The 23,231-nt window shown below is 31.7% G+C and overlaps 2 protein-coding genes across 2 annotated transcripts; both read left to right on the forward strand.

The window, feature by feature from the left end:
* The first annotated feature begins 368 nt into the window (after window positions 1–368).
* On the forward strand, window positions 369–2,087 carry LOC103495861 (50S ribosomal protein 5, chloroplastic). Its single transcript, XM_008457540.3, has 2 exons — window positions 369–549; window positions 1,543–2,087. Exons 1-2 carry the CDS (start codon window positions 372–374, stop codon window positions 1,902–1,904), a joined length of 540 nt encoding a protein of 179 aa, XP_008455762.2. The 5' UTR covers window positions 369–371; the 3' UTR covers window positions 1,905–2,087.
* A 15,090-nt stretch (window positions 2,088–17,177) lies between these two features.
* LOC103503203 (E3 ubiquitin-protein ligase At4g11680-like) lies at window positions 17,178–21,276 on the forward strand. Its single transcript, XM_051089393.1, has 4 exons — window positions 17,178–17,788; window positions 18,756–18,875; window positions 19,652–19,946; window positions 20,733–21,276. Exons 1-4 carry the CDS (start codon window positions 17,322–17,324, stop codon window positions 20,892–20,894), a joined length of 1,044 nt encoding a protein of 347 aa, XP_050945350.1. The 5' UTR covers window positions 17,178–17,321; the 3' UTR covers window positions 20,895–21,276.
* Window positions 21,277–23,231: the final 1,955 nt, after the last annotated feature.

Consider the following 23,231-nt stretch of genomic DNA (forward strand, 5'->3'; position numbering starts at 1 on the left):
AATGTGACTTATTTGAAATCCTAATTCAAATCTTCAACTGAAATTAAACCTTACACCAAACAAAGGTCCACCTTCAAACAAGTCTACTATGTCTCTAAATCTAAAAGAATTTATATAAATTTACAACGTTTTGTAGCTAATCTAAATCTTCTGACATATCATATATTATTCATCATCATACACAAAAGTATAGATTAATTAAAAGCTTATGAAAAAAAAGTATAAATTTAGAGATTTATTGGTTCATTTAAATTTAATGATTAAATTTTAGTGGGTGGTAAATTTTAAATTTAATCCTAACGTATTTTTGCCTTACTCACTAAATTTAGGGACAAAAAAGCCTTTTTGCCAAAAATATAATAAAATTCAGAATGTTATATTATCTAAAAAAACTATATATTCAAAATGTTACAAAAAGCTTATCCAGAGATAGTGAGGGGCTCCCAGTTCACGCCATGGCTTCGTTTCTCCTCTGCTCCAATCCCCTCTCCACCTCTTTCCATTTTTCTACGTTGCACCCATGTTTTCCACCCACTTCTGCCATCCCTAGTAAGTCTCTCCTCGTGAACTTTCCTTTCCCTTCCTCTGCTCGACGGGATCGAATGAATGTCTTTGTCTAATTCTAATTTTTATCTTCCTTTCTCTTTCTACTTATTGTTTGTTGTGCGATTTATTCAAATGGGTAATTTTTTTTGGTCGAACTCGATAAACTATGTGGTGTTTGAGAGAATTTTCTTGCTTGCAGTCATTTGTCCGTCAGGCATTTTGTCAAACAGTTGGTGTCTTTATTTTGAGACTCGATTTTTTAAGCTTCTCTTTTGATGTGCACTGGATCTCGATCTCGCTCGCTTGAATGTGTTTGTGTTCTCTATATTGTGTTTTATATGCTGGTTGCTCTGTTTCTTGTTCGTCATCCTCAATTTCACATATAGTCTACAAGTTTCCTTGTCTTGAATTAGGGTTGAATTTCATTGAAGAGATTGTTTTGAGTGAATTTCATGAATATTAATTTGATTCATAATAGCAAATAGAAGAAAATAACATTATCAGGATCCCTAGCCCCAAACGCTGTGCTAGAATACATATTAAAAAACAAACTCAATCAAAAGCCCTTTAAATAGATTACAGTCTGTTTATTCTTTGGTTATATTACAACTAAGCAAGCTATTTAAACTTGGGTTATATTAATAAAAGAAAGTATTACAAGCTTGTCGGCGAAACTTTAAAGTTTGTTTACTAACTAATAGTCCATTAAGTGTTTATTAAGTCTCTAAACTTTTAAACAATATCTGGTAGGTCTTTAAAATATTAGTCTTAAACTTTTAACTGTCTTTGTTTGGCGCTGAATTTTTGTAGAGATCTCATATATCATCAGGTTTACAATCTATTAAACACTCGTTTAAATTAAGGGCTCTCTTAGACACAATTCGATGAGCTTAGAGACCAAAATAATACATATTGGCTTTAATTGGAATGATTATTTCCTTGGTTTTTATGAATCTCAGTCCAATTTCTATTCCTTTATTGTGGTTTCGATTTCAGGCTCTATGTTGCTCATGAAGCCTATTGGGTTTCAGCCAAAAACCTTTAATGGAGTCCGGCTACGGAACCACCCTTTTGTTGAAAATACAGCATCGTTAGTTGTCAAAGCTGCATCTGAGACTGATGCTACGGGAGAAATTGATAGTAGTGAAGTTCAGCCCGCTGCAGAAGCTAAAAAGGAGGATGTTCCAGTTGATAAACTTCCATTAGAATCAAAGTTACAAGAGAGGCTGGAACAGAAGGCAAGAATGAAGTTAGCAAAAAAGATTAGGCTACGGAGGAAGCGGCTGGTTCAGAAACGCCATTTGAGGAAGAAGGGACGATGGCCTCCATCAAAGATGAAGAAGTTGAAGAATGTTTGATAATCCTTTTAGCTCCTTGAATTCAATTCTTGCAGATCGAGAGATGCCATTTCTGCTCATCGCTTCCAATTTACTGTCTTATTTCTTTATGCTTTCAAGGAAATGTATTTGCTTCTTAATATACCTGAAAGGATCCAGTGAGTAATGAAATGTGCAAATTGTTCTTAGTTTTGAACGACTAAATTGGGAGTTGAAAGATGACTGTACAGTTCAACAAGCTTGAATACTTGATTTAGATTTTATTGGTAATCTTGCAAAGAAAACCTTGCACAAAAACATTTTGTCTTAGAAACTTAGACTAAGATGAAATTGCACGTCGAGATGAATGATCACCAGGAGTTTGAGCTTGACGTCTGTCTTAATTTGTACTGACTGTGGTTGAATAGAGATGAAAGGTAGGGGGAATATACATTTCAACAAAAACAAAGAGTTCTGTCTTTTGAAGCAGATTGTCTAGTGAGTGGATTTTATTTTCTGCACTCTTAGAAAAGTACGTAGGGACAGGTAGTATTTGCATTTAGATGCTCTTAGGATGTATGGCACTCGTGATAGCAAAACACTTTTGAATGTCTTGTTTTTTAGGATTTAGAGCTCATTTGCAGTTATACTGTGGACAAGCTTTGTCCTTTCAATGTGTTTGAGTGAACCCATTAAAACTACTCATTGTTGTTTAATAACAACATAAGTTATGTTGATGATTTGAACCTTCGATATCTTGGTCAAATGTGATGAGTAGTGGAGCTAAGCTAAAGTTGGTTTTTTTTCTTGCTTCTTTTTGAAGTATTTATGGGAAAAAAATATGCTTTTTTCTGAAAAAACACTAGTCTAAACATTTATCCTAAAATTAACCATTATTTTGGTTTTTAACTTGTCATCTCGTGAAAATGTTACTATACTCTCTCAAGTAGGTTTTGAAGCATAAATTATCGAGGGAGAAGTTGTGAAACTCAAAAATCGCAGAGTAAGATGTATTGTAGAGATGTTCAGGGAATGGAAAGGTTCTTTTGTCCCTGTCCTATCTTCCTTTTCATTCATTGTCCTTCCACAAATTCTATATTTAATTTTTATAGAACCGAATGAAGATTTTCCATGGAAAGTTTATGGAGAGTAATTTCCATTTAATTTTTAAAGAAAAATGACTTGATTTTCATTATGAATTCTCTAGTTATTTCCTCGTAAAAATTTCTTATCAAGTTATTTAATTATCCATACGCGAGAGTCTTAAAAATAGTTGAAACATATCATACATGAGCGTCCAAAGTGATAAAATAATACACATATTTTGGCTATCTCGAGATGTATGAGGTAATTCAAGTTCTATTTTCTTTTCAATTAAGTGGTATATGTTTGTTTTATAATAGTTGTGTTATAATCTCCTCTTAAGCCTTAATGCTCATTACCACCTAAGGTTCAATTTCTACTTTATATTCACCCATTAATTCTAAACATATGTTTTATAGTGGATATAATTGCATGGGTAACCCTTTTTATACAGAAATTTGAAATATTTTTAAGGGTTGTGTAGATCCCATGATGGAATGAGCTTGCATTGTAACGGTAATATTATCTAAAGCTCAAGATGCTTGGATTGAGCTTTTTCAAAGAATTTGTAATTTCAAACTCATTTCGTTTTCCCAGTTTTCAATTCAAACTCTTTTACCATTTCTTTTACACTTCAGCCCCTTGAAAAATTATAAATATTATTAAATATATTGTTGGTAGATTCTAAGTTGATAAACTTCTATTAGTGATAGATTTTCGTTCATAGGCTTCTACTATAGTCTATAATGAATAGATCCTGAGAACTAGATTTAAAATTTTGTTATTGTTGCAAGCTATGTTACGTTATGTTAAGTAATACTTTAGGCCTAATTGCTTTTATAATTATTTAATGCATATGAAAATCTTTTTTGTCGATGATTTGGAATGGAAGTCTATGCAAAGGTAAAATTTAGATTTGAGTAAAAATGTAAACGATGTCATGTTTGGAATACAAATGTTCTTAAAACATATTTCTATAAGCATGCATCTTTTTATCCTTTTATATATATGTATGTATGTATATGTATGAAATATATAGAAGTTATATTGAATAATAATTAAGTTTTATAATCCAAAACTAAGGAATGTTTTTAGAATTTATATTTATATTGGATAAATAAACAACCGTTATTGTGCTTTGATATTTCATCCATGTGAGTATAGAAGGGAGACATGAAATGAATCTATATCACATTAGAATAAGAATGATTTTAAGAACATTAAAGTAAGGTTAAGAAAGACTTAAAAAAGAATTAAAAGGTACTAGATATATCAACAAAGTGCATTTTCCTTTTCAATGACTTGATTATAGGAACTTCAAAGTTAATTAAGCGTGAGAATTAGAATAACTCATGTTGGTTTGCGAGAACTGGTTCAAGTAAGGATGATGTTAAAATATGTGAAAAAAAATATTATTGAGGACTGTTATGATGTGGTCTCACTCCCTTTATTAGATTGATTTATTAATTATATATTTAAATATGGTGGTTGAGACTTTTTGGCTTGCTGTTACAATATTCCACATTTTTCGGACAGTTTGGATCTTTATTCTGAGAAGTGGTAAGTGTTCGAGAGTGTGAGGATACAACATTCTAAACATAAGAGATCAATCAGCTATTCAAGGATGCTTGAAACTATGCACGTGAATATTGATTAAGGGGAGTTGTCCTTATTAATGTTATGACAATTGTTAGTGTACAATATAGTTCTGATTGTTGAAGTTAGTGTTGTACCCTCAGTCTAAGACCTCCAGATGTAGATGTGTGTCATCGAATTGAACTACCAAAGTTTAATATGTTTTTTGTATTTTGATGTGCTTTTGTAGTTGTTCTTTCTGTTATTAACTTTCGATATTTTGTACAATAATAATTAAGTGGGTGTTTTTTCAAGGACTCTTTACCTAAAAGAGAAAAAGTTATCCATTTGAGTTGTGTGATATATAGGAAATTTTTGAAAAGAAGAAACCAAGCTGTTTCTTTTGTTGGAGAAAAAGATTAATCCAAGTTTAGAACATTACGCAATATTTTTCTCCACTTGCCACGATAACATTTTCTGAATATTTCTTTTTTAATTTTTTTAGGCTAATAAGTTGTCATTTTCAATAAGTTTGGATTCTTGAAACTTACATATGTCATATATCAATTATGGTATTGATGTTGATATCTTAGTGCGAAATCGATTGGTTTGTCCCGTAAAAACAAAATCCCTACTCCTCATTCTTAATAAACTTTAAAAAGAAATAGCAATAAAATAAATCTTAAAAAGAAACTACAATTTCTTAGACATATTTTATTATATTTGAAATTTGTTTTAAGATATTGCTATATATATTTAATTATTATTTCTAAAATTATTATAAATTATAATTACTTATTAAATATTTAGGGTATGTTTGGGTCTAGGAGTTGAGTGGGTGGGATGGAACACTGTTTAGTTTTAGTTGAAGATTGAGATTACGATTTAGAATAAACCACATACTCTTACTATTCTTCAACCTTAGGAGTATTTGTTTCAAGGGTTGGAAAGTTTGCCCACCAACTTACAGACACCATATTTGGTGACTCCATCGACGAACTTCCAACAACTGACTCTGACAATCGTCACCACCAATCAATCTTGAAAAATTCAATAAAAATATTTCTAGTATATGTAGCAAACAAAAGAAACTTGCATATACTATTAAAGCAGAGAGTAAATAAACCTTTTCTTGTTTATCAATGATGAATGAGGGCCGTATAAATAGCCAAGAATACAGTAGTTGCTACAACATTTATAAGAAATTGTTTTAAAAATATTTAAAACAAATTTATAACAAATTGTAACTAATTTTAATTTACTCTAATACCCCCCTCAAGATGGACTTAAAGGATTTATAATACCCATCTTGAAAACCAGTGTATTAGGAATGTTGCTTGCCTGTGGCTTGGTAAAGATATCAACAAGCTACTAACTTGAGTGAATTGGTAGTAGTTTAATGTGGCCATGAATGAATTTTTCTCGAATGAAATGACAGTCAAGTTTAATGTGTTTCGTCCATTCATGAAAAATGGGATTTGAGGCAACGTGGATTGCTACATCATTATCACAGTATATGACAACAAGTAAGGATGAAGGAATATGTTAGTCTGCCATTAACTGCCTTATCCATACAAGTTCTCTAGTTGTTGCACCAAGTGCACGATATTCTGCTTCTGTTGATGACCAAGAGACAATGGTTTGTTTCTTTGCTTTCCATGAAACTAGAGCTTCTTCGATGAATATGCAGAATTCGATGGTGGATTTTCAGTTATCGATGCATGATGCCCAATATGCATCACTAAAAGCTTTTAATTGGAATGTGGAAGACTTTTTAAGGAAGATGCCTTGGCTTGGGCAGCCTTTTAGGTAGCGCAAAAAGGTGTTGATGGCGAGTAGATGAGGTTGGTGAGGTTGGGCAACATATTGGCTAAGTTTGTGGACAGCAAAGGTGATGTCTGGGCGAGATACAGTGAGGTAGAAAAGTCTGCCAATTAGGCCTCTACATGTGGTTGAGTGATCAGGAAGGATATCACCAACATCAGCTTGAAGTTCTTAGTGTGGATCCATGTGTAGGAGGGCAGGTTTTGAGGCTAGAAAATCGGTGTCTTTAAGGAGTTGGAGAGTGTATTATCTTTGGGATAAAAAAAAAGGTCATTGGGAGAACGTGCAAGTTCTAATCCAAGGAAATATTTTAGATTGCCAAGGTTTTTTTAGTTTGAAACAAGTATGAAGATGTTTCTTTAAGATATCAATTTGAGATGTTGAGGATCTGGTAATGATTATGTCGTCCACATATACCAATAGGGCTAGGAATGAGTTTCCTTTCCCTTTGACCAATAATGAATAGTCTGATTTTGACTATGTGAATCCAAGCTTTATCAAAGCATTGGAAAACTTGTTGAACTGTTGTCTTGAAGCTTGTTTCAAGCCATATATTGACTTGTTGAGTTTGCATACAAGTTTTGTGTAAGAAGAAGTGAGATGGGGTGTTTGTAGCCCATGCAATTTCAAAAAGATCTCCATTGAGGAATGCATTATTGACGTTTAATTGTGTTAGAGACCAATTAAGAGAAGCAGCAAGTGTTAGGAGTACCATGACAGTAACAAGTTTGGCAACTAGAGAAGGTCTTTATATAGTCTAGTCCTTCTTGTTGGGAGGTACCCCTTGGCAACTAATTGGGTCTTGTACCTTTCAATTGACCTATCAGCTTTCTATTTGACTTTATAGACCCATTTACATCCAATGAAATGTTGGTTTTTTGGTATGGGTACTACTGTCCACATATTATTTTGTTCCATAGTTTGGAGTTCATCATTCATGGCTAGTCTCCAATGTAGATGGGGTACAGCTTGGTGGTAGTATTGTGGTTCATATGTGGATGAAATGGTTAGGGCAAAGGGTTTATAGTTGTAGGAGAGTTTCTCATATGAGTGGTAGTTTTGAAGTGCGAATTTGTAGCTTGAGGGTATGAGTTGCCTTAGTAAGAGGGCACAATGGAAATAAGTATGATGGGGATTTGGAGACTTGGGAGGACTTTCTAGTTGCCAAGTTGCCAAGATGGAGTGTGTTGGTGTTTGTATCAATATTTTCCATACCTTCAACACTTTCAAGATGAATATGAGCAGAAGTTGTATCGGTATTTGCAGCATCAATTGTGTCATTCTCTTGAATGACATTTGATTCATTGTGATAGGAATGTCATTTTGATGGTTAAGTATATTGGTAGTTTGATCCCTTGCCTGTTGAGAGGTTGCTACATTTCTTGATAGAACCAAATTTGGAAAGGGATTAATTTCATTAGCATGATTAATTGTACGAAAGGGAAAAATATGTTCATAAAAGGTGACGTCCCTTGATACAAACACTCTTTGATGTTGAATGTCAAAGAGTTTGTACCCCTTCATTCCTAGTGGGTAGCCAATGAAAACAGCAGGAATGGAATAATGAACTCTTCTATTTACCAAAGAAACCATATATCATGATCATTCCACTGTGATACCAATTCAAGTATTAGTTTGATCTAAACTTGAATGGAATAATGAACTCTTCTATTTACAAAATAAAAAGTTGTTGGGTTTTGTGATCAATCTTTAACTTCTTTAGCCAACATAGAGCACTAAAAAATATTCACTAACACCAATTAATAGATTGCGATGTAATAGATTACCAATTTACAAGTATATTAAAATCTTGGCATATACATCATTAACTGAATTAATCTCAGACTTGAATAACTGTAATAAGAAAACAAAGTGAAATTAACATTAAAAATGAACTTACATGTGGCATTAATAATGATAGTGTTAATGGTGTTAGTCTTAGTTTGATAATAAGTATATATTTTTCGACCAACAAGTCAATACTTGGATTACATGTTTTAACGTGTGTTTAGTTCGAAGAATGATGGACACAGTAAATTGGTTAACATAATTGGAACTAAATAACTCAGTAAAATTTAAACATAGTCATGGAACTAAGGTCACATTTGATAATTATTTGATATTTTAGTTGTTTAGAATTAAGAATATAAACATCATTTTAACTCTACATTTCTTGTTTTGAGTGGAACTATTTACTAATGTTATAAAAGTCAATTTTGAAAACCAAACAAAGTAGTTTTTAAAAACTTGTTTTTTTTTTTTTGTTTATGAAATTTAGTTAAGAATTCATCTCTACATAAAATATAAATTATATGATACGAAAAATGAGTGATAATAGTTACCAAACTAGCCTAACCTAAGTAATTAAGAAAGTAAATTTGGTTGACAAATAAATAATTTAAAAGACTTAAGTATAAACATATATAAAATGTAATCGATAAATTGTAGTAAATTTAGTGAGGTATGACGAATAGGACGACGAGGAGAACGAACTGGACGACGAATGGAGATAACGTTGGAGGAAGATTCCGTAGGGCGTTGCGACATTGCAGCGTTTCGACGGCGGTGGCTGGAGGACTCTTTCGACTGTGGGTTTTTGAGCGGATGTTACGCGGTTAGGAACATCTTTTTTGTGAGAGAGGAAAATATGAATTTTTTTTAATCGTGAGAGAGAAGAAATAATAAAGAACAATGAAACAACCTAAGAGAAGAATAAAGGAGAGAGGAAGAAGAGAAGACAATTAAACTCAATTGTGGTGTGTATACAAATGATCTCTACAACCTCTATTTGTAGGGTTGTGAGAATAATAGTTACAAAACCAAACATAAATATGGGACAAGAAAGTTATGGAAATTGATGGGAAGGTTATTGGATGAATTTGTAACCTAAGGAGGTTATGGACATCTAATAATATTTGACTTTAATGTATAATATTCATAACACTCCCCCTTTGGATGTTCATATTATATAAAATAAATGCCTCGTTAAAACCTTACTAGGAAAAACTTGGTGGAAAAAAGATCCTAGTGAAGAAAAAAAGAGTACATCATTTTATATATTTTAATAATTGTCTCATTAAAAACATTGCAAGGAAAACTTAATGGGAAAAACCATAGTCAAGAAAAGAATGCAGTATTTTTACTCCCCTCATGAGGACATCACTTGAATTCTCCGAGTTGTCACATTTCAATGTTGTGCTTAAGTTTTTCAAATGTCGGAGTTGGTAATTGCCTTTGTAAATAAATCTGCCAGGTTGTCTTTTGAAGAATTTTGTTGAATATTGATATCATCATTTGATGCTTTGTCTTCACATAAGAACACTTTTAGCTAGTTTTGTATATCATCAATATCGCTGCATGATTTAAAGTAATTCGCTTCATAAGCTGTCATAATAGAAAAAAATTTCTATATGTACTAAGTAATTCGTGTAAGATCTAACTCACATGGGTTAGATAAATATCCTGCATCTTCATAATCAACTAGATCACAATTAGATCTATTAGAATAAAATAAATTAGTGCGAGCTAATAATTCTTAAATTAAACATACATAGTTTAATTCTACTTAAATATTTTTGGAGAAAGATTATTTTTTATGTTACAAAATTACTAAAGATATTACAACAAGTGGTGTATAAACTGGTAAAGATATAAGTGCATTTATTTCTTAAAATTATGGTTCTTCAAGATATAACTAGTCCAATTTCATTTGCTTTATGCTTTATTTGCAAGTTAAGACAAAACATATAATCTCAAATTCTTAGAAATTCTATTGTCTTTGAAATCTCTTCAAGAGTTTCTACTCAAACCATCAAATTGGACAAATAGGGGTTATTTTTATACCCTCGTATCAACAAAAATGTAATAAGAGATGATGATATACATATCTCATGGTCTAAAATAGTAACCACACACATATATATACATATACTTCAAATAGAATTTAAGTTTGAATATATACTTATTCAACACATATGTCATGATATACATATCTCATCCACCCAAAGTTTAATATCACAAAATTTTACCATGAAATGTCATACATAAAACCAAATTAAGGATAGTTTTTCATTAAATCTATGAATCGAAATTTTTTTTTCTATTTAATTATTCTACAAAGTATGAGGATAAAGTACATACAATTTTTATCGAACATATGAAAATATGAATAAAGTTTTTCGATTCGATCAAATCAAATTATAAAACTAATAACAAATGTATCTTAGCAAACAATTTCACAATTAACATATATTGCATACTTAGTTATCAAGAAATATGAATGATGGTGATGAGAAGATCAATGATGAATACACCAAATACATACATATATGACAAAATCATCAGAATCAAAATACTCACCATATTTGGACAAAATTCTAAATACCTCAAAAACTATGAAAATAATTCTAGCCGATCATTAACAATATTCAAAATCAATTGCTACAAAACCTTCAAATTAATAGAGACTCGTGCTGATAACGTGTTATGAAATAAAGAACCAAAAAGTAGATAAAAACACAAAAGAAGAATAGAGAAGAGAGGGAGAAGAGAAAACTCAATTGACATCTAATAATATTTGACTTTAATATTGAATATTCATAACAAAAAATATATATATATATAATATATATATATATATATATTACTCTATTACAAATCAAACAAATTTTTGCCTAAGAACACATTTGAAAAAACAAAATGCCAAACACACGTGTTTTTCTTCCAAAGAGTTTTTAGAAAAAATATTTAAATGAAAGTACATTTTTAGAAAACATTTTTTTTTCTTAATTCATTTCAAACAGGCCCTTTATTTGTCTCAATGCATCAATTCTCATCTCCTATTTCATTAACTCAAATTTTGAAAATGTCTACACACGTGTAAAAATTGAAGGAAAACTTACATATATGTAACAAAATACCAAACTATTTACGGTCCATGTAACAAAGGTCATAAAGTTAGCCATCTTTTAAATATTCTAAGTTTGTCATTCCATATTTTTCTCTTTTTCGCGATGAAATCGTTTTCTTCCTCCTGTGATTTCTTTCATCGTCTTTCTTCTTGCCTCTTATTTTTTTCTGCGATTTCTTTCCATAATCTTTCTTATTTTTCAATTATTTTTTACGTCATTAAATATTTCAATCGTCTTTCTTCTTTTCCTCTTTTTTCGCTGCAATTTCTTTCCATCGTCTTTCTTCTTTTCTGATTTTGCGATTTCTTTCAATTGTCTTTTCTTTTTTTTTTTATTCTTTTTTAGGTCATTTAATATTTGCATCCTCTTTCTTCTTTTCTGGTTTTTTTTTTACGTCGTTTAATCTTTCCATCGTCTTTCTTATTTTCTTTTCTTTTTTCGCTATGATTTCTTTCCATTGTCTTTTTTTTATGTCGTTTAAATTTGGATAACCAAATCTAAACGATTCTGTACAAAAATCATTTAGATTGGAGTAGCCAAATCTAAACGATTGTGTACCAAAATGTAACGACCCAACTCCTTATACTAAGTCGAAGTCATTACTGTTTAAATGAACATATGAGTATGTAAATTTTCGAAAATAGAATAAGTCAAAACCTCCAGTTTCAAATAGCCAAAAATGTTTAACGAAGAAAATGTGAAATAAGTGTAAAACAAAGTCCTAACTCGGGCCCTATCTACTTTTAACAAAATAAAATAACCAATAAAATAAACGAAAAACTGAAATGCAATACTAAAATCCAACTTTCACACAAGCGGAAGCAAGTGTGTTCCTATGGCCCACCACGATCACTTCTGGTCACTCGTCAGCTTGCCCTTGTTCCTACCTCTGCCTTTGCCTGAAAAAGAAATGGAAAAAGTGAGCATAAAAATACTCAGTAAGGGACCCCTACTAGTCCCACTAGATGCCTGTCAACTTCTTATTTGAGCCCTGAAAGTGGTATCCCTGAACTGGCACGTTCCCGAACACGTGCAACATGTGCCCCCGTGGGGACAAGCTGGTCCTTGGTAATTCCCAAGGGAATACCTAAGACGCTCGAGCTGTGAGCGGTCCCGGCGGATCACTCACGTCATGTCTATGTCAATGTTAATGTCAGACTGGTAATCCCGTCATACTACGCAGTCATAAGTGGGAGTGACCCCGTCGGGTCTCTCTATCATGTCTGTGTCATAAAGGTGGTGATCCTGAAGGACACCCATGTGGGTATGACTCTAATAAGAAGCTAACATACACCCTACACATTGCAGGTACATGACATCTCCTAAATCACATCATAACTTGTCATGCATAACATAGTTCCATCAGTTCATGCCATAACATATCAACCATGACGTACCAACCCTAACATATCATATCCGTCATCCTCAACTACTACTATGTCTCTATAACGAAGACAGTAGCATTGACATACTATTTAAGCTAACCATGAAGTAAATCAGCAGGAAAAATGGCCAATCTACCATGAAGTAAATCAGTAGGAAAAATGGCCAATCTATCTTTCTCTCTCTCTCTCTACAATCCCAAGACGGGTACTTAGCCATCATCAATACGTAACCATAAATCCAAACATACAGTTTCTTTGATGTAAAACGAAGGTCTAGTAGGAGAATCTCTTACCTGGAGATTACTCGACAAGTCCTAGCAGTAACAACACGTTCCCTCAAGCGGCGAAAGTTCTAAAGGATCAAAAGTCCACAATTTAGTAATTTACCTTCAAGGGAATTTGGTCCAAAACTTACTTGAGGTGACTTACCCAAGATCAAGGTCGGGCACGGTTTGGACTTAGTTGGACAAGTTCCCAGCTCTGCTTCCAATTAACTAAGTCAATTTAATCCAACAACCAAATTAGTTAGGGTCAAAATAATCTTAGTTGGATAGGTTAATATCAAAATCAACCTACCAAGGCTTACCGAAAAATGTGAGTCAAAACGGGGCTAAAAGGGAGTTGGGTGACTCAATTGGCTCGGCTGGAGAGGCAAAAATCAACGGCGGCTCGACTGGAAGATTCGACTCACAGATGCTGGCGCAGGCGCCGACGCGGCTTGCAGCAGGAGGCGCGCGGCTCGACAGGGCGCACGCGGCTCACTCGACGTGCGGCTAGGCTACAGGGTAGGCGCGGCTCGCGTGTGGCTCGACGCGAAAGGGCGGCTCGGGTCGTGAGGGAGAGGCGCGGGTCGAGTCAACTTCGGACGGGCGAGGGCAGAGATGGAGCGTGGGTCGCGTCTTCGGGTTCAGGCGAGGGCAGAGACAGAGCGCGGCCGCTCGGCGATGTTTTCGGACGGGGAGGAGACGTGGAGACGGAGCAGCAAAGGTCGACGACTTGAGGCGCGGTCGACGAAGCATTTCGCTCGGCTTCCCGATCAATTGCACGGCTCGGGTTTTCGATTTGCGGGGAACGAACGGCTGGCGACGCGGAGACGAGGCGGTGGAGGTGCGGCGGACGACGGCGGCGGCAGCCTAGGGTTTTTCAAGAAGGGGGTTTTCCTTTTCTTCTTTTTTCTTTTTTTTTCTTTCTCCAAAAGTGTGATGATGGCTTGCACGGGTCCCAAAGGCTTCTTTTTAAGGGAAAATAATAATAATAAGCTTGGTATTATTCTTCTCTTCTTTTTCTCTAATTTAACCAATTAGATCACTTAAGTCTCCATTTAAATTCAAATGCCCTTTCAAAAAAAAAAAAAAAACCTTCACAAATAATTATTTTATCCTTAAACCTCATTAACTAAGTATCCAAACACAAAAAAAACTAAGGCCAACCAAAACAATCATTAATTCCAAACATTTAGACAATTCGATATTTTTCAAATATCCGGTACTTCCACATTAAATAACACCCAAAATTCCAAATTTACCCTTAAGCCAATAAAACTAAGTTCCCCGGATTTTGGGGCGTTACACAAAAGAATTAAAAAAATCATTTAGCCAAATCTAAACGACCATGTGGACAAATCTAAACGATCATGTAGACAAATCTAAATGATGGTATAAAAAAAATAAACGATCGTGTAGTAAAAGAATTTAAAAAAATCGTTTAGCTAAATCTAAATGATCGTGTAGACAAATTTAAACGATCGTATAAAAAAAATAAACGATTGTGTAGCAAAAGAATTTAAAATAATCGTTTAGCCAAATCTAAACGATCGTGTACCAAATTTTGAAAAAAAAAACGGTTTAGATTTGGGTCCAAATTTAAATGATCGTGTAACAAATTTAATCGTAACCAAATTAAGCGATAGTGTAACAAAATTAAACGATAGAATCGAAAAAATAAATTGTAGTCATATCTAAACGATCGTGTACCAAACAATAGCCAAATCCAAATCTAAACGATCAAATCTAAACGAGATCGTGTAACCAAATTCAAACGTAACCAATTAAACGATCGTATTAAACGATAGAATTGAAAAATAAATTATAGCCATATCTAAACGATCGTGTATCAAACAATAGACAAATCTAAACAATCGCAAATATATAGATTACACGCACGTTATTGATGGCATAGTTGACGGGGAATTTTTGATATTTTACACATTGGGCATCTGAACTTTTTCTATTTTTGAAATTGTTCTATACAGTGTAAATATTTTGCCGCTTTTTTATATTTTTGAAAAGACCCAAAATTGAATGTAGATGATTTCTCAAATGTAACCTCTTTTAAACTGTTGACTTACAAAAAAAAAATGTTTTTCAAGAAAATCATTTTTGTTTAAACATTTTTTTTAAAAAAATTATTTAAAATATACTTAAAAAAAATAAGTTTAGTGTCTTTCAAACACTTTAGTTTTTTTTCAAAATAACTTATTTTTTAAATTAAACACTTGAAAATGTAATGCAAACACACCAATAATCTTAATAAAGTAGTGTTTAAATTGATTTATTTAGAACAATTTAAAAGTTTAAGTTGAAACAAATACATGTTTCGCAATCATTTAGTACATCGACTTCGACTAGGTGCAAACAACTTAACTTCACTATTCCGTGCAACTTCATCTAGGATAAACATAATATTCTCTTTTATCTTCACTTTCACATTTACCAATAAATTCAAACTTATTTTTTCAATTTACTTTTCATAATTATTGAGAGACTCGATCTTACAACTGTCAAATATCTACTTATTAATTTAGACTTATTTTTCTAGAGGTCTGTTTAGATTGATTTAAAAAAAAAAGAATGTTTTTTTGAGAAACTTATTTTTTTCTTGTTTAAATTCATTTTTATGAAAATAATTTAAAATATACTTAAAAAACTATTTTGAGTGAGTTACAAATATTCTAGTTTTTTCTTTTTTAAAATAACTTATATTTTAAATTAAATATTTGAAAATGTGATGTAAACACACCAAATCAAATGCAGGTTTAGAGAGTTGAAAAAGTTTGAAGTGTTGGTCCCATGAACTTTTGTGGAACCATTAGTTATGAATAGATAAATGTTATGTATAATATTATTGGACAAAGTTGGATTATAAATGAAAATAAAAGTCCTTGAAATTAAAGGAATACCGTTATGATCCATAAATATGAATATGAAGGAGATTCCTTTAACTTGAAGAAGACTGCATATTCTTTTATCCATCTTTTTATCACTTCTATTTTCTTTTCCTAAAATACATTGGTTCTATATTTAATTCCATTCAATTATCATTCTAAGTATTAGTGATCAAATTCAACCGACTTTATTATTTTTATTTCTTTTAATAATTTCCTTCCATATTAATTTGATTCAATTATTATACTAACTACCTCTTTTATTTCAACTCTATAATACTTCTTTTATTTTATTTTCAATATAATTATTATAAATGATAAAATTATAAAATATAGCAAACTTTAAAATTCTATGGATAATTGATATCAATCGGCTAATTTACGAATGATAAATATGAAATTTTGTTATATTTTGATTCGTTTTCTATATCTCTTGTCTATATGTATTATTTTATTTTTTTTAATTATTAAAAAACATGATTAATTTAAATTGTATGATTTATTTTTTAATTATTAAGAAACATCATCAATTTTATTATCGTTTATTATTGAGTTAGGCACATTTTGATAATTGTAGAATAATTTTAACAAAAGTCAGTATTACAATTTTGATTTTAGTTCATTCTATTTCTTGTTCTTGAAATTATTTGTTTGGTTCTTAAATTTTGAATGTATGTAATTTTTATTTAATCTCTAATTTTAATCATGTTTTCATCATAAATAATGTTAAAATGTTATTTTTGAAATTTAGGTATTGGTTCAAGTTGATTATTAGTTTCAAAATTTTTACTCTTAACATTGTTTTTTTACTTAATACTCACTTCAACTATTTAATGTTAATGTTTACAGTTATGCAGTAATTTTGTTTGAATATTCATAAAGAAAAGTGACATCTAAGTTACTATATAATTATTTTAAATTTGAAGATAAACTAAAATATTTATTTATAAATATTTTTTTAGAAATTTTAATTTATGATCATTTAATTTTTTAAATTAATTAATGTAGAATAATAATATTACTAAAATGAAAAGCGAGTATTTAATAATAAAAAATAATGTGGGATAAAACTATATATATATATATATATATATTGAATTTGAATTAAATGGATGAATAGATAATTAAGAATATTAAAATTGAAACCGAAGTGGATTAATTAATTATGAAGTTGCTTAATGAAATAATGATAAATTGAATGAAAAATATAAGAGAGGATGTAATCAAATGAAATTAATTAAACAAAACAATCAATTAAATTCCTCCATTTATCCCTTATCCGAACATAAACAACCACCATCCGAACAAAGGCGTTAATTCATTCATACCCACTTAACGGGCGACGTCGTTTTGAAGGATATACCCAATTCCATTATTTTTATTTTTATTTTTATTTTATTATTCAGTATTCCTCTTCCTTCCTTCCTCCTATTCCCACTTTCACTACAACTCCTCGCTTTCTTCACCGGCGCCTTTTCCCCCCGCCCCTCCCGTCACTCTTCCCCCAACTTCTCTTTTCATGGACGACGTTCGACCATCCAACTCCGCTTTCTTGTCCTGGCAGCGAACCATGAGCTCCAGATTCGCGCTTCCCTTGATTCAAGACGCTGCTAATTTGATCATGGAACACCGCGGCGTAATATTTGGTGACTGTGCCGATCCTCGAGTCGACGATGAGGAAGATGATAATGAATACGACCGTCGTGTTCTATTCCGGAATGGGTCTTCCTTTATCAAGCCTATTCTGGTACTCGACTTGTTCTGGAATTTGTTCTTCGTCTTTTTATCTGTCACAGTGCTGGTATTGTCTGCAGAAGAGAAACCTACTGCTCCTCTCAGATTCTGGCTTTCGGGTTATGCTGTTCAGTGCCTTTTCCATGTCTTTTTTGTGTTCGTTGCTTACTTGAGAAGGAGTAGTCGCTATCGACTTGGTTTTGAGAATCGTGGGGCTCAGGATGAACTTCGCCTTTCTCATAATCGTATAAGGTAACTTCTATTTTGAGGAAAATTTTGTTGGGGTGGTGGTTTTTGGTTTGAATTGGTTTCTCTTTTATGTCTAATTTTAGACTGTATTCGGTTTTCCGATGAATTTACTAATTGGGTTCTTAGAATGATTCTTGTGCGAAGATTTTCTGCTAGTTTGTGGAGATTTTCGTCCAATGGATTACGATCACTATAATTAACTATCGGATTATATGCATGTGTCATCCCATATATTATTTCTTTCATTTTCTTCATAGTGTTGGGAAGGGGGAAAGAAAACTACTCAAGTTGTTGGAATAGAGTTCTTTTGGATGTTAAGCCAACTTGATGAATGGAGTTCTACTAGTTTAATTTCGAATGGATTCTATATTTTGACAGTCGGTTGAATTGAGTTTTCTTTTCCATGTCAAATCATAAATTGATACTTTTAGAATGTAGGAGGAAAGTTTTTGGTATCTAATGCAACATTGTTACTGAATTCAACCATTACTAATGAGGGTGAACTAGTGACAAATTTGATAGTTTTGACATGGTTCTTGTAGATTTGAACTTTTTGCTTTTAAAGTGGTTACTATGTGCTGTTTACTTAATTTATATCTGGAATGTTGTTTTGTCGTCCCATCTTAAGAATCTAGCACGTATTATATATGGTAATGACTTTGATTATGTATGGTAAGAAACTATGTATCACCTAGGTGCTTTGGGTTTCCCCTTGGTAATGGATTTCCTTAGGAATCTTTATTTCATTTATGGTAATAAATCTTGTTTCTCGATTTAAAAATTTGTTGGATTAGGTTTTTGGTTTCCATGTCTCTGAAGGGTTTTACACTTTTTAGCAGGAATTTATTTCCTGTCAAGATATTTGCACGTTCACTTATTTTTCTTTTTGTGACACCACATGTAGAAAAATCTTTGTATTTCCAATGTAGTTCGACTCTCTTTTTACCTCCTCTGTTTTTTTTTTCCCTAGAGTTATGAAAAGGTTGGAAGCACTGAACACAATGGTAGCATATATTTGGTGGGTATTTGGATTCTATTGGATTGTGATGGGTGGCCAAGCTCTTCTGGAAGGTTCTCCCCGACTGTACTGGTAAATACTCTCTTCTAGGGTCTTGAAACCCTTTTCTTTCCTACTTAACAACGCCTGTGGTTTATCGGCAATTTAGTAGGATAATGATGAAATATGGGATGTTCATTATACGTACCAGTTTGCTTGAAATGTATTTACTCTCCATCTCTAGCTACTGCAGCTTCTAAAATTCAATTAGATTTACTAATTTCTCGAATTATTTATGAGAATAAATAATGCATTTTTCATTTTGTGATCTCAATTCTTATATTACTTCCGTAAATGTGTGAGTCTAAAATATGTTATTTGTGATTAATGCGCTTTCTTTTTCACTAACTCCTGTCATCACTGAAAAAAGCACTCATGTCGTGTTTTCATATTATTTTTTAGTTCCTTTGAGTTTCTGCTTGTGGACCTGTGATTATATTTCCCTTGGGTTCTGCATTGCTTCTTGGTGATAGCCTTTTTATATACATATATATATATATACATACATATATATATATACATACATATATATATATATACATACATATATATATATATACATACATATATATATATATACATACATATATATATATATACATACATATATATATATATACATACATATATATATATATACATACATATATATATATATACATACATATATATATATATATATATATATATATTTTTGTTGTTGTTATCATTTCAATGTCATTGTCATTTTTGTGTGTGAAAACTTCTCGTTTGACTTGATGGAAGTCAAATATGAGGCTTCACTGATGGACTCATGGTATCAAATGCAGGTTGGCAGTGGTTTTCTTAGCCTTTGATGTGTTTTTTATTATCTTCTGCACCGGGATGGCGTTTGTTGGTTTATTTGCTGTTTGCTGCATAATACCATTTTTAGCATATGGTTATACCATGAATTTCCTAGAAGGTGCCTCTGAGGATGAAATTAGGGCACTTCCCAAGTACAGGTTTCACCAAGACAATCCACTTGAGTCGTTCGACAATGACAAGAAACAAGAAGTTGGGATGACATTGGAGCCTGGCTACAATGGTCATACAACTGAACACACTCTAAATGCAGAGGACTCGGTGAGCAACAATCTTATTTATACTTTCATTCTCTTTTCATACCACCATGGTAAATGAAAAATTTTGCTCTGTAAAATATTTCTTGGAAGGAATAATTTAGGCTAAATTATAACAAATACCCTTGAACTTCCCTCTTTGTTTAAAAAATACCCCTATACTTTCAAATGTTGCAATGTTACCTCTAAACATTCATAAATGTTTCAAAACTACCCTTGGATTATTAATTCTTTAGAATGTTGTATAAAGATTAGGATTTAGAATTGCATGACGATGACCTAAAATGATGAGATGATTCAAATTTTCATTCCACATCAGTTACTGCATCATTTCCTATCTCAATTTCTTTCTAAATTCTAAAGAATTTCTACCGCAAGAGTATTTCTGAAACATTTATGAAAGTTCAAGGGTTATTACAACTTTTGAAAGTATAAGAGTTTTTTTTAAACAAACGCCAAAGTTCAAGTATATTTTTATAATTTAACCGATAATTTATCTGCACATTTTCTACTTTGCCCCTTATCATCAAACTCATAAAATAGACATCTTGTATCATTACTTCTACAAAATTTTCCTATTTTTACATGTATACCATTAACAAGGTATCCTGGTTACCTTTACAAGATATTTCTCCATGGAGTTTTCGTCTTTAAAAATGCTTTATCTGACGCAAACTGAATCATGATTCCTTGTCTCAAAAGAACCTTTTTCTATCCTTCATAGTGCCTTTTATTATAGCATTGTAGGACTCTTTACTATTTGATTAACTCTATGGTATTATATCTGCAGGCATGCTGCATATGCCTTGCTCAGTATGTACATGGAGTACAATTGTGCATGCTTCCTTGTAATCATCATTTCCATACTCGATGCATTGTCAAATGGCTTCGAATAAACGCAACCTGCCCCCTCTGCAAATTCAGCATCGGACAAGGGGATTCCTTGGTCTGATTCAACTTTTGATCGAGTCGGAGCATTCTTGAGGCTGGGACAAGATCTTTGACAACGTAACCACACAGGTCATGTATATCGTCTCTTAACATATGTTGATTTGAGATTGAGACGGGTGGGGGAGGGTAAAGTCTTGTTGAAAGGGAGGCCTTGCCCTTTTTTTTCCTCTTTGAAAGAGGAAATAATTTCCTTAATGGCCAAACTGTAGATAGATAGCTTACTTCTTTCGTTTGAGATTTACTTAGGAGGCCAGATTAGTGGGGAATACTGTGAATAGAATTTGATGCACAGCTTACTAACTTATATATGTTACTAAGAAGACTACTTAGTTGATAGTAGCATTTTCAGTAAATAAAGGCAAAGAAGCCATTTGCTTGCTCAATATTAAGCCCATATGATATTGTTCAGTGTTACTTCTATTAGTTATGCCTTTTTAGATATTGAAAGATGCTTCTTGAGTGTAGATTATGCAAATGGCAAATCATATTTTAGAGTGGCTGCTCATGAGAACTTAAAAAGAACGAAGGTGATATTTCTTTTTTCACTTTTATTGTTATTATTATTATTTTAAATATACCATGTTGAGAAAAACACATTCAGATTCCACTATCTTGGCCAATAGAATTAGAAGTATATTGCATTACATCATTCCCAACCAATTGACCATAGTTTTTATTTTATTTTATATTTTATATATATATTTTTTATGCTTTCTCCCAATTGTCCATTCGAGGCATTGTCATATTTTTAGTTAAAAAGAATCTTTTTACTTTTCATTCTTAAAAGAAGTGATTTCATATCAGTTTCACCGTGGGACCACTTCAATTCTTTCTAAATTTTCCATTTTTCATTTATTTGAACTTTGAAGATATGAATTATTGTGAGGAGAAAAATCCCTAAATTTCTTACCTTTTAAAAGTTTTATTAATATAACATTCTACCTCAAAATGTTTTTTAAAAAAATATTCTTATGGCTAGTATGGAAGGAAAACTATTACTACTCTGTTTAAAAAATGAATTTGAACTTTCAAACATTATTATAATACTCTTAAGCTTAATATGTATATGGGAATTTTCATGGATATTACAAAACTGTAAACTATTTACGGTCCGTATAACAAGTTCATTAAGTCAAATTATTTTTTTAAAATTTCTTATTTGTTCTTACTCTTTTAAAATAATCTTTTAAATACGATAGTTCTTTTTCTCGATTTTTTCATGATCGTTGTTTTCGAGTTATTCATCTCGTCTTTTATATATCTTTTATCTTGATCATTCTTTGTATTTTTCATAATTTTCGACAACATTCGCTCTTATATTCATCATCTTCGATAACATCGTTTCTCTTCTTGTCATATTGGACAATCAAGATCGTTTATATTGCAATGTTAATATCATCTCAGTGATTTTGGTTTCGGTGAGTATTCTAAATATTTTTTTTTGTTTGAACTATTTAGTCGATTATAAAATTTCGTTCATAATTATATATTTCGACGTCTAGATAGAATGTTTAGAATATGTAGGTATTAATATAAGACATCCAGTATTTCGTTATGAAGATCGTTGAAGATTTTGATGATTGTTTACGTCGAACTAAGAATTTATATTTCAGTATAAATGTTGTTTTTGTTTTTTGTTCTTTGTCATAATTTAAAGTTTTTTTTTCGTTTAGAACTTTTAAGAATCATGCTAAGAATTGTATATTTCATTATGACAATCGATAGGTTGAAGTTTTTCACGATAATTTTTATTGAATTACTTGGTCATTTACCTCTATCAACATCATTGTTTATCAATACAGAGACGATTTTTTTGCTATATGAACACGATCATTCATCTTTATGAACCCGAAAATTTTCAATATTTTGTATGATCATCATCTTTAAACGACCATGTATCTAAGTCAATACGATAGCGTCTTTAAACGATTGTTTAGTTTATTTTATACGATAGTTTAATTTATTTTTGTTGGAATTTATATGTTAAAACTCATAGTTTGTAATTATATTATATTCAATAAAGTCGTTATTGAGAAATTAAATACTATAATCTTAAATCTAATAAACTAAGATCCCAATGCTATTTTGAGTAAACTTGAACTTTATATAGAGACATAAACATGGATTAAGTTCGAGTAAATAGCCTAAATAGTCTATAGTATATGGATAAAGGTTGGGCGCCTTATTTAGAGATATTATGGATGCGACCCGCTTTGTAGTTAGTACAAACGAGATAATCCTAAATTGTTAATGTAGAGACATGAAAGTGAGGGCATTCTATGTAAAGCGTTTACATAAGACAGAACCATGAAATAGTCACTTTTACGTTATAACGCCG

The sequence above is a fragment of the Cucumis melo genome, chromosome 8 (genome assembly GCF_025177605.1).
Source record: "Cucumis melo cultivar AY chromosome 8, USDA_Cmelo_AY_1.0, whole genome shotgun sequence".
NCBI lineage: Eukaryota > Viridiplantae > Streptophyta > Magnoliopsida > Cucurbitales > Cucurbitaceae > Cucumis > Cucumis melo.